At 40.1% G+C, this 13,017-nt stretch overlaps 1 protein-coding gene across 1 annotated transcript in view; it reads right to left on the reverse strand.

Annotated features, from left to right (window-relative positions):
• LOC105988693 (protocadherin alpha-C2) overlaps positions 1-10,626 on the reverse strand; it is a 95,167-nt gene extending 84,541 nt beyond the window's left edge. The window contains exon 1 of the mRNA XM_013020366.1: positions 8,061-10,626. Coding sequence (XP_012875820.1) covers positions 8,061-10,493 — 2,433 coding nt within the window. The 5' untranslated portion in view covers positions 10,494-10,626. The remainder of the gene's footprint in view (positions 1-8,060) is intronic.
• Positions 10,627-13,017: the final 2,391 nt, after the last annotated feature.

The following is a 13,017-nucleotide window of genomic DNA, read 5'->3' on the forward strand; positions in this document are numbered from 1 at the left end:
GCAAGGCAAGCGCTCTACCACTGAGCCACCTTCCCAGCCCAACTTCCACCTTCTTAACACTGAAAACTTTCTGATGATATCTGTGGTAGTGTGAAAAAAATGTGATTTTTTTTTGTATTGCATACTAACATGCATCCACATTTGAAAGATCTGCATAGCTCAGTGAGCCAATGTTTTCCAAAGGATCAATAAATCTGACTTTGGAAAATTACATAAAGGAAAGCCCCAATACAACACACACACACACACACACACACACACACACACCACAAATGAGATAGTCATACCACTGTAAGGATGAAAATTAAAGAAATTAATAATACAAAATATTACAAGGATTTAGAGTATGTAGAACTCTCAAATGCTGCTGGTGGGAGAGCAAATTGGTCCAACTAATTTGGAAAAATGTTTTTAGCATCTATTAAAACAGAAATCTTATCATCAAGTAGTTCCCACTACGAATTCTACAGCTAACAGAAATGCAAAATACATGCAACAAAAGACATGAGAAGGAATTCTCACAGCAGAATTGTTCATGATAGCAAGAAAAAAATGAGACTAAGTTAATAAATAGGAAAAATAAATTATAATCTATTTATATAATAATGTTATTGGGAAATTTCACAGATGAACTGTAATCCATACCAGTATGGATGAGTATACAAATACAATATAAAGAAAAAGAAATCCAACATAAAATAAAGATACCATATGATTATATGTATGCTTAATATGGTTAATATATGCCATATATTGAAATTCACATTTAAGAAGGGAGTCATAAGAGGGGAATGTTTGAGGTGCTGGCAATGTTTGGCTTCTTTTTTTCTAAACAAACTTTAATATGTTACAATTTATATAAAATTATCCACTTAATACATATCACTGAACTTTAACAAGCATATATACCTATATAACCACAACTAAAAGGCATAAAATATTTCTGTCATGTAGGCACCAATGGCTCATGCCTGTATTCCTAGCTACTCAAGAGGCTGAGAGCTGAAGGATCATGGTTTAAAGCCAAATTATCTTTAATTAAGCATTAAAAAGGCTGGAAGTGGAGCTGTGGCTCAAATGGTAGAGTGCTACTTTGAGCAAAAACAGCTCAGAGACAGCATCCAGACCATGAGTTCAAGCCCCAGAACCAGGAAATATATATTTCCATTATTCCAACAAATTCTCTTGAATTTTAATTTGTTCAGTAGTGGTTACATAATTGTGTTGGCTTTTGATTCATCAAGGTGTGCATTTTTGATATATGAATTTTTGTGTATTCTGCTTCAATTAAACTTTTTGAAAATAAGATTTGTTTGGGTAGCGAATTCCATGTTTACTTTAAATTTTACAGCCTTAACTACATACACCACAAATGATAAAAACAAAAATCCTGGGGGCTGGGAAGGTGGCTCAGTGGTAGAGCACTTGCCTTGCATGCCTGAGGCCCTGGGTTCGATTCCCGAGCACCACATAAGCAAAAAGAAAAAAGCCAGAAGTGGCGCTGTGGTTCAAGTGGTAGAGCACTAGCCTTGAGCTGAAGAGCTGAGGGACAGCACCCAGGCCCAGAGTTCAGGCTCCACGCGGGGACCCAAAAAATAAAAATTAAAAAAAAATCCTGGTGATCAATATGCTGACCAAGAAACTAGAAGACAACGAGCAAATGGAGAGTGATATGGGAAAGGGTAGCAATTAGCTGAAAAATAATTATAGAGAGCAAATATAAAAGAAAAAGAACTCAAGAATCCAAAAGGTAGCCTTGAAAAAGCTAAAATAACTAATAAACTACTTCCAAGGCCAGTCATTTAAAGAAGGGACAATAATCCATATTGAAAAGGAGTTAGCACTACAAATCCTGCAGATGTGAAAAATACCACAAGAGGACATTATGAAAAACTTCATTCCCAAATATCTGAAAGTTTGTATGAAATAAACACAGTCACATTTATAGAAATTAAACATGGAAAATAAAATTGTGAATAATTCTATTACTAATAAATTTAATTTTCTGATTTAAATTTTCTCACAAAGAAGACTTTAGAAAAAGAGAGCTACGCTAATGAATTCTACAACTATTTAAGAAAAGCAGGAAGTGGATATTTGTCTCAAGTGGTAGAGTGTGTGGTAGAGTGCTAGCCTTGAGTGAAAGAGCTCAGAGACAGCATCCATATCCTGAGTTCAAGCCCCATGACCAAGAAAAAATAAAGCAAGAAAAACATCACCAATCTTAAACACTGACAGATATTAGAGAAAAGCAGATAGAGATGAAAATAGGAAGAGAGAAAATCTAACTAGTTTAACAGGGCCAGCATAACCTAGATAATAAACCCTGAAGATAAAAGAAAATGACAGCTGGAGGCATGGCTCAAGTGCATGTAGAAAGCATGAAGGCTTGAATTCAAACCCCTGTACTGGCAAGAGGAAGGGAGGAAAAGGGAGGGGAGGGGAAGGATGAGAGGATGGGAAGAGAGGGCAAACAAATCTTAATTGATAAACATAGTTTCAAAAACCCCACTGTTAAAATGTGTGTGTGTGTGTGTGTGTGTGCGCGCGCGTGTGTGTACACATGCACATGCACATTCATGAGCCATTGGTCATGGGTCTTGAACTCAGGGCATATATGCTGGCCCTATACATTTTTTTGCTCAAGGCTAGTACTCTACCACTTGAACCACAACTCCATTTCCAGTTTGGGGGAGTGGTGGGAGCTTGGTATTTAACTGGAGATAATACTCTCAACAGACCTTCCAGTCTTGGACCGCTTCAACATGATCTTCAGATCTCAGCTTCCTGAATAACTAGGATTACAGGAATGAGCCACAAGCACCTCACTTAAGATGACTTAATTTGTTGTTTGTACTCACTGTCAACCTCATTTTGAGTTTAAACAAAACAGCTGCAATCTTTGCTTTAAGATTTTAAAGGATAACTACAATGTGCCTGGATCCAGACAGTACATCTCTGACGATATGTCATTAGGGAGCCTCTATAGAAACCGAACATATGTAGATGACAACCAGATGGCTCGAGGAACAGCCAAGAATTTAGGATGGAATGGAAAGAAGGTTTTTTTTCTCTCTCGGCAGAACACAGAGAATGTGATTATATACTCTCATTCCAAACAGGTTCCCGATGGATATATAATGCCCTTCTGAGTTTATAGTGTGCTAAGAAAATTATTGTCCTAATACCTCTATATGAAATTAGAGGTATTATTAAAATTATTGTCCTAATATCTCTAATTTCATATGTACAGTTTAAAAGAGACATGTAATTTATTTATATTCTGAGCCTTCTTTTATCCCATCAATTAAAATTGTAAGTGTTCACCTTTTATCAATCATTGTTAGTTTTTTTTAAAGATTTACTCTAACATATCCTTATATTCCATAATACTTTCAGTCAGGATCCTAGACTTTGTTCCATATTCACTTGATGTCTTGACAAATATTGTGATATTCACATACTATCCAAATGAGCACTGAATTTAGTCTACCTTCATTCCAACTCAGCTAAGTGAATTTAGTCTCTGGATTATTATTATTTGCCTTTGAATGCTGCAAATATTAAAGACAACAAAAATCAATAGGTCACTGGCATTATCAGACATATTGTCAATACTTTCCCACTCATATGTTTCCCAAATATTGCTTTTCTGTCTGTCCACTCAAATTATAATAGTATCTTCCTTTCCTTTTTACTGATTACAAAAATATTATTATGTTGTATAAATGAGTCTTTTAAGCCAACTATATTTCACATGCATGCAAGCTTCCTTAGTTACAGCACTCTAATAATTTTTTAAAGTGTGGCCATCAGTTTCAAAGTTAAAAATCGATGTAAGAAAATATCTCAGTATCCTATGGAAAGTTTGTTCGAGGAATATGTGTTAACAAATAAAACACCTTGATTACCAAAATATTATACTAGATAAAAACTGACATTGCAAAGGGGAAAAATCCATATTCTATATAGCATGGAAAAATTAGTTTAATGCTTGAACAATACTACATTCATATAACATTGGTATTGCAAATTATAATTCTCGTATGGAATATTTTTGTCAGTCATGGGGCTTGAACTCAGGGCCTAGGTGCTCAGGTCCCTGAGCTTTTTTGTTCAAATCTAGTGTTCTACCACTTTGAGCCACAGATTCACTTATGGTTTGGTTATTTGGAGCTAAGAGTCTCATGGATTTTCCTGTCCAGACCGGTTTTGAAACATGATTCTCAGACCTCACCCTCCTGAGTAAACTGTAAATCTGAGGATTACAGATATAAGCCATAATGCCCAGCTTATATGCAATTTTTAATGCTGTTTCTCATGCATTTTGCTACATTAACATATATTATCTAAAAATTGCTACAATAACAATTTTTAAAATATTTATAAAAGTAATTCATTGTTAATATACATAATACATTTAAGCTAAAATGAGAGAACTTAAAATTTGAGTAAAATATTAACATGCATCAATGAGCTAAAAAAAGCTGAATGAGAGTATGAGGCTCTGAGTTCAAGCTTCAGGACCAGCCACAAAAATAAATATATAAACAAACATGTATCAACATGGTCCTATGAATAGGCATATATAATCATTGTTTTATAAATTGTTTAATAAAATTCAAATAACAAATGTTTTATTCCTAGATAGTTTTATTCCTAGAATTTGGTATACTATGACAAGTATTCCTGGCTAAAGAATCAAGATTAGGAAAAAAAGCATCAAGATTGGAACAAAATGAAATTAAGTAAGAGAAAAAATAATAAATGTCTGTATGAAGTACAAATGCCCTCAGTCCACTGAAGTTATTTCACTCACATTTTTAAAAATAATTACCTGTTCCATAAAAAAATAACAAGCCGGGCTGGGAAGGTGGCTCAGTGGTAGAGCGCTTGCCTTGCATGCCTGAGGCCCTGGGTTTGATTCCCCAGCACCACATAAGCAAAAAGAAAAAAGCTGAAAGTGGCGCTGTGGATCAAATGATAGAGCGCTAGCCTTGAGCTGAAGAGCCGAGGGACAGCGCCCAGGCCCAGCGTTCAGGCCCCACAACTGGACCCCCCAAAAAAAACCAAAAAACAAAAAAACAAGCCAGTAGGCCACCTGAAAGTATAGTATCAATGAAGCTGGAAAATGATAGGGCAACCAGGAGAATGGAACAGCATAATAGTCCTGTATAAACGGCATATGTTACTTTATCATTCATATAAGTTTAAAGATGGAATGAAAAGAGAGGCATTTTTCTCTAGTGTTAGCCATATTTTTCCTTTTTCAATTTTTTGTTATTATAAAGGTGATGTACAGGTGTTACAGTTACAAAAGTCAGGTAGCGAATACATTTCTTTTTGGACAATGTTACCCCTTCCTTCACTCTCAGTTTTTCCCTTCCATCCCCACCAAGAAATTGTATAGTTCATTTTCAACATAATGTCTAGTGAGTACTCTCTGCTGCATTTATTCACCCTTTGTCCCTCCATGTCTGTGTCTCCCCTTACCCTCCTAAAGACATACAAATGATTAAATAAGACAAAAAAAGAAAATGAAAACATCAGCAAAGAAAAAAATCTTTTCTCATTTTCTGGAGTTCATTTCAATAAATATTATTTTGTACGATCAGAGGCATATAAGCATTTTGCCTTTGTGTTTCTCTCCCAAGATTATCCTCTTTTGGTCTCACTGCATGTGAATTCCTAGAGTCCTGTATAATTTATCATGTCAGTGTATTTTAAATCTAGCTTTTACATATGAGAGAAAACATGCACCACTTTTCTCTCTGAGCTTGGCCTACCTCAATTAACATGATTTGTTCTAGGTCTATCCATTTCCCTGTAAATGACATAATATTATTCTTTCCAATGGCTGAGTAAAATTCCATTGTGTATATATACCATGTTTTTTAGATCCACTCATCTATTGTAGGGCAGCTGGGCTGGTTCCATAACTTGGCTATTGTGAATAGTGCAGCAGTGAACATGGATGTGCAAGTGTCTTTTTGGTATTCTGGCCTGTGATGCTCTGGATATATGCCTAGGAGTGGTATGGCTAGGTCAGTTATTTTTTCTTTTAATTTGTTACTTTTCTCTTCAAGAGTTATTGACCTGCCTATGACTTACTTATATTGTCTTTTGTGGTAAAAATGTGTTTCTCAAATAGTCCCTGACTTCCAAACTTCACTGGTGGTCTTATCACTAGTATTCTCCAAGTCAGAATACCAGTGATGGTATTTTCATATTTATTTGTTACACAAGGCAAAAGGAAGGAAGGGAAGGAAGGAAGGAAGAAAGGAAGGAAGAAAGGAAGGAAGAAAGGAAGGAAGGAAGGAAGGAAGGAAGGAAGGAAGGAAGGAAGGAAGTGAGAGAAGGGAGGAAGAGAGGGAGGGAGAGAATCTGATTGATAGGGAAGATGTTAAATTATGTCAAGGGCTTTGTACTTGAAATGTGAACAATGGGGTGAATCACTTTTCTCCTTTAAAATTAACTGAACTTCTGTAAGTAGCATTCCCTGAAAATATTACTATGAAGTGATGTGTGGTCCTATTAGTTCCTTTATCAACTATAGAACTGGATTCATGTTTAGCTCTAAAATAGAGGCTTTTTCATGCTAGATCTAGTACCAAAAAAAGTTGTTTCAATACTATATGTCATCAGGAAGAAAAAATATCAAAATATATTTGAAAATGGCCACTAAGCAACCATATATACACATGTAAAACAGAAAAGAAAGTTAGTTTTTCTCTGTGTTGAATAATGTTACCACTCAATTCATATATTTGCATATTTATCTGTTTATTCATTCAGAAATCATCTTATATATTTGATTCATGTTAGGTTATATCGTGTGAAAAAGTACTAAGTATACAAAAATAATGGCTGTAAATCTATTATATTTGCAGTGGACATCGTTATTTGAGGGAGAGTAACTCACAATCCACTTTCCCCCTTCATTGCCTAGAATAAAATAAGGAATATTTTATTCCATTTTATCCATGATTTCTTGTATCTATGATTTCTATATAAGGCCAGAAAGTAATCATACAAACTTGTTAATAATGATGTAAAATTTTTGTCCTGACTACAATCATAAATTTTGAATGCCAAAAGCCACTATAGATAAAAGTGAAATACTTGACCACTTCACTCTTTAGTAGATGCATTACTCTCAAATGTGTTAGTTTCTTATTTGTTAAGTCTCCTTGACTTCTAAATAATAAAATTAAATATAAATTGAATGGAAATTGAGTCTACCCTAGAACACAAAATTATTTCTGACATCAAGATTAGTCATCCTTTTTTTAATGAAATACATTAAAAACACAAGATTATCAAGTCCTATATGTAATAGTATCATCTTCTTTATATTAGTACAAGTAGGTGTTTTGAGACATGTTTATGATTTCTATGTATTTACAAAATTCTAATGTGGAGTCATTGGCTGTGTTTTGGAATGCATTCCTCAAAGATTATTTTGCCACATCAATATTCATAAAAAGTATAGGATATAGAGTATGTTGCATCTGATTACATAGTAAATCACTTACAATCCAAATCTATCATAAAGCCTTCTCTGATCCCTTACTTCTCTGCCCAATGTTTTGTCTCTCCCTTTGTAAATGCACACTACAACTTATATATATTCTGTGGTTATTATAACCTTTTATGATGTATAATGGTTTAAATAAATGTTTCCCCATATTTTGCTCATAATATGAGGACTCTTACATATTATTCATTTTTCATTTTAGGTGTCAAAGTGCCTTACACATGTGTTACCCAAGAAAAATCTTGGCACTTTTTTATTTTTAATTTTAGACATCTATGAAATATTATTTTCATTGTTTATAAGTTTTGTGTTTTGCCCTCGTTGCTCAAAAATAAACTATATAAGTTCCTTTTAGGCTAGAACAGTATTCTAATACTTTTATACTCCCAGAATTCTTGGCTAAGAAATGTTCAGTTCAATTGACTAAATGTTATCAATGGTTCATCTACGAAATGTTTCAGAACTCCTAACATCTATCTCCTAGTCAGAGGAATCAAATCCAAAAAAAAAAAAAGTTGCTTACCATGATATTGACATTTGCGTGATCTCCTTTCCTGTTGCGAATCTGAACACAGGATATTGGTATATTCAGTCCTACACCAGTGGCCAGATTTCTCAGGTCAGTAGTGTTATACTCCCCACACAAGAATAAACTATTATTATCAGAACCAAGCCCCAGAGAGGCTCGATAGAGATAGGTTTGAGAAAGTCTCTCAATTGTAGTGACATCTATTGTGGCTGATGTCATGCAAGGATTAGAAGTCATCTTTCTTCCATGCCTCAGATCCTTTGAAGAATGACAGCAGCTCTGAGAACAACAACCCAGGCTCTGTCTCAATTTGGTACACACAACGAAAAGTAAGCATCCCAGAAATAAGAAGGAAATGCAAGCCAAGGCAATTACTAAGTACAGGTTCTGGCCAGAAAGCTGCCCTCCTGGTTCCCACATATCTTCAAAGTCTGGAAGGATCCCAGGGGCAGAGTCACTCAACAACACACCTATAGTAACAGAGGAGGAAAGCGGTGGCTCTCCATGGTCCTGAACCACTACCACCACCTTCTGCTTAACTGCATCTGTGGGAAGAACTAAACGCGCAGTATGAAGCTCTCCCATAATGGCTGAAATACTGAAGAGGGTAGCATCAGAAGCCTGAGAGATGTGGTAGGAGAGCCAAGCATTGGAACCACTGTCTGCATCCTCTGCTACTACTTTTGTGACCAAATGTCCAGTTCTGGCAGAGCGAGGTACAATTTCCACTGGGACAGAGCCATTTCTGGGCAAGGGAAACAAGATGACTGGCGCATTGTCATTCCTATCTATCACAAACAAACTGATGGTCACTGTGGCACTTCTAGGGGGAATGCCACCATCCCGGCCTTCCACTTGAAAGTGAAACCCCCTGAGTTGCTCAAAATCAAAGGAAGTTTTAGCAGTGATAGCCCCACTGGATGGTTCCACTACCACTAAGCTAGAGGCTGACAACCCTTCAGAAATAACATCCAACAGTTCATAAAAGACATGGCCATTCATCCCCAAGTCTGGATCCTCGGCAAACACATAGCCTAAAGAGGCTCCAGGGCCATTATTTTCAGCCACAAAAAGCTCCTGATGTACTTGATGAAAGCTAGGTGTGTTGTCATTCACATCAGAGACTGACACAGTGAGTGTCCTTTGGGTGCTGAGTGGAGGTGTGCCACTATCTGAGGCAGTTATCAGGACCTGGTATTCACTTGTCTGCTCCCGATCCAGAGGCCCATCAGTCAGCAGGCTGTAGTAGTTGTCAAAAGAAGACTTCAACTGAAAAGGACCACTGCTGCTCATGCTACAAATGACCCTACCATTGAGACCAAGGTCCTCATCTTTTACACTAAGAAGAGCAATCACTGTGCCTGGGGTGGCATCCTCAGGTACTGGACTGGAGATAGTCATGAAATCCATCTCTGGGGCATGATCATTCACATCAGTTACTTCCACCAGCAGTTTAGCAGTGCTAGCTAAACTGAAGGCACCTTCGTCTCTTGCTTCTATGTATGCCTCCAGTAGAGTTTCGGGGGGACCCAGCAAAGCGGCTACTCGCACCTCCCCACTTTTTGGATGCACGTGAAAGAGGTGTCTCCGTTCTGCTAGGGTGCTATTACTTAGGGAGTACCAGACTTCTCCATTGGAGCCTTCATCCGGATCGGAGGCCTGAACTTGAAATAACACGGTCCCATTGGATGCAGTCTCTGGAACCCTGGTGTGATACACCGAGCGCTCAAAAACAGGTGCGTTGTCATTTGTGTCCACCACTGTGATGGTTACCTGTGCGTCTCCGGAGCGCGCAGGCAGCCCTCCGTCCTGAGCTGTGAGCACCAGCAGGTGGGTGACACGTTGCTCTCGATCCAGCGCTTTTTCCAACACTAACTCTGGGTATTTGCTGCCGTCAACCCGTGACCCCATCTCTAGGCGGAAGTACTGGTTGGAACTTAGGCTGTAGCTTAGCATGGCGTTGCTTCCCTCGTCAGCATCTTGGGCATTGGGAAGTGTAAAGCGGGCTCCGGGGGTTAGGAACTCTGGGATGTGCAGCTGCACATCGCCAGCAGGGAAGAGGGGGGAGTTGTCATTGGTGTCCACGACGTGAACTCGCATCTTGTAAAGCTCCAGTGGGTCCTCGAACATTAGCTCATAGGTCAAGAAGCAGGCAGCTTTGGTCCCGCACAGCTGCTCACGATCTACTGGCTCTCGAACCACCAGGCTACCGCTCCTAGGGTCCACCCCAAAGTAGGGCTCGCTGTGGCTGGACAGGAAGCGAAAGTTCCTCAAGGGCAGATCAGCCGCCGCCAACTTCAAGTCGGCTGCAACGTTGCCTACAGCGACACCCCGTTCCGTCTCCTCCAAGACTGAGTACTCCAGCTGTCCAGCGGCAGCGCCAGAGGAGACCCACAAACAGAGAACAGCCACTCCCCAGCCCACCATCCTTCCTTTGGGTGCCCACGCTCCACCAGAGATGAACCTGGGACCATGCTCCGGGCTCCCGGAGAGCACACGCCACGGCGGACAGCAGGCTCCGAGGAGGACTAGAAAGGCAGCGGCCGCCGACGATCCGTCTCCGGAATCTCGGGGAATCACCTCGGGCTGGCCAGCGGGCGGCAAGCTTGGTTTGCTGGACTGAAGGCTGAGCCGCCGTCTGGGAACTTGGAGAGCGCCCGGCGCGGAGGAGCGCAGTGCCGCCTAGGGGCGCAGAGCGGAGGTGCACCGCCGGGGCAGGGAACCGGGTCTCCCCGGGCCGCTCCTCGGCATCTCCGCCCGCGGCCCTGGCCACCAGCGCCAGACGGGACTAGGAGAAACTAACTCGTCTGTTCTTTTTCTAGGCCAACGCCCTCAGAATGGCCGGGGTCTTAACTTCCACAGCCTGTCTCTGAAGATTGCTGGGCTCCTCCTGCCAACTACTAGGGAGCAGAACGTGGAGCCCGGGATGCACGGACCCACAGATTCTCCCCACCCATCGTGGCCAGCGAAGCGGGCGAAACTCCGCGGAGGAGCGCGGGGCGGAGGCGAGAGGCGGGACCGTGAGCGCGATCGACCACGCCCTCTGGGCTTAAGGAAACAGGAGCCCCAGAGAACTGAGGGCTGTGGTGCATTCCCCCGCTGGATCCCTAGCCTCTCCGCCGTGGGTTGGAGCATTTCGGAAACACTTTTTTAAAATGAGGAGCCGCGGAGATTCAAATGAGACGACAGGGAGGGGAAGCTCGGGCAATCGTATCCGCTTTCAAATGTACTGGGGTCTGGGGCTTTCTGATGCAGCAGAACCCGCGAGCTCAGCTTTTCTGCGGGACAGACAAGGAGCTGAGTGAAAGAGAACATGAAGGGGTCAATACTAAGACTCAAACTAGCCCCTAACGATGACACGTCCTCAGGGCCTACTTTTCCCAACTCCATTTTTAATCCAGTCTTGGACATGGACACCAAAATAGTAATCAGATCTTTTTTTTTTTTTTTTTTTGCTGGTCGTGGGGCCTGAACTCTGGACCTAGGCACTGTCCCTCAGTCTTCAGCTCAAGGCGAGAGCTCTACCACTTGAGCCACAGAGCCACTTCCGGCTTTTTTTTTCTTTTTGCTTATGTGGTGCTGAGGAACAAGGCAAGCACTCTACCACTGAGCCACCTTCCCAGCCCCAGTAATCAGTTCTTTAAGGAACATCTCTAAACCACAACAAATACCACCAAGTTCCAGCCTATATCCCAGTCGCTTTCTCTGAGAAGTAAGTTAAAGCTGATCTACACTTTTGTTAAACACTGCATTTCTCACTCAAATCCTTTTTCACATTTGTGTAATGTTCAAGGCTCCAAGAACCAAAACATGAAAAACAATAGCTAAACACAGATCAAGGAATCAAAACCCCAGAATATTACATTTTGATTAGAAGATTGACTAAAAGTATTAATTATTGTTAAAACTGGTTGAGGGTGCATGTAGGTTAATTATACAGTTCTCTGGACTTTTGTGTACATTTAAATATATGTGTAATGCAGTCACATGCAATGTACATTATGTTAAAAATGAACTATACAACGGGAGGGTAGGAACGGGAGGTGGAAAATGGGGAAGAACAAAGGAAGGCGTAACATTGAGGAAGAAGCATTGTACTCATTAACTGGGCCCAGGTGGCTCACGCCTGTAATCCTAGCTACTCAGGAAGCTGAGACATGAGGATCACAGTTCAAAACCAGCCCAAGCAGGAAAGTCTGTGAGACTCTTATCTCCAATAAACCTCCAGAAAACCGGAAGTGGAGCTGTGGCTCAAGTGGTAGAGCGCTCGCCTTGAGCTGAAGAGCTGAGGTACAATGCCCAGGCCCAGAGTTCAAGCCCCATGACTGACAAAAGAAGAAGAAGAAGAAGAAGCCTTGTACTCATAACCTGACTTACGGAATTGTAACCCTTTTGTACAACCATTTAGTATGGGGAAAGGGGCAGATCCAACATTGTTTTTTTTTAAATTATATTTTTATTATCTTTAAGTAGTTGTAATTGAGTTTTATCCAACATTCTATTCTAAAGTCAAAAGTGAAAGTGATAACCCCAGGGTTCCACCAAGTGTACTCCCTCTTCCCCAATATCACAAAGCCAACCCCTATCCCTTCCAGAAAACTAGAAGAAACAAGATGCAACATAAGGTGCTATAACAGGCAAATGCCCTCTGACTTATGAATTAAGGAATAAGATAAAAATTAAAGCAAGAAATGGGCCAGCCGTTTAACCAGAGTCATTAAAAGACCTTGTTGGGATGCTAAACAGCCCACAAACATTGAACTTATTTTCATTAGAGTTCAAAACAAAAACATATTATCTGCTTTAGTGCCACAAAATAGCATTTGAACTTTGTCTTAATTTAATGCTGCCTGTCCAGCTAAGTGCTTTAAGATGAAAGAGCATACTTTCCAGTTTTTAATTTGTAGTTGAGGAACTATACCTGGAGAAGTGTGCCTAACTTTTGGAAGGT

The sequence above is a fragment of the Dipodomys ordii genome, unplaced genomic scaffold (assembly GCF_000151885.1).
Source record: "Dipodomys ordii isolate 6190 unplaced genomic scaffold, Dord_2.0 Scaffold50, whole genome shotgun sequence".
NCBI classification, from domain to species: domain Eukaryota; kingdom Metazoa; phylum Chordata; class Mammalia; order Rodentia; family Heteromyidae; genus Dipodomys; species Dipodomys ordii.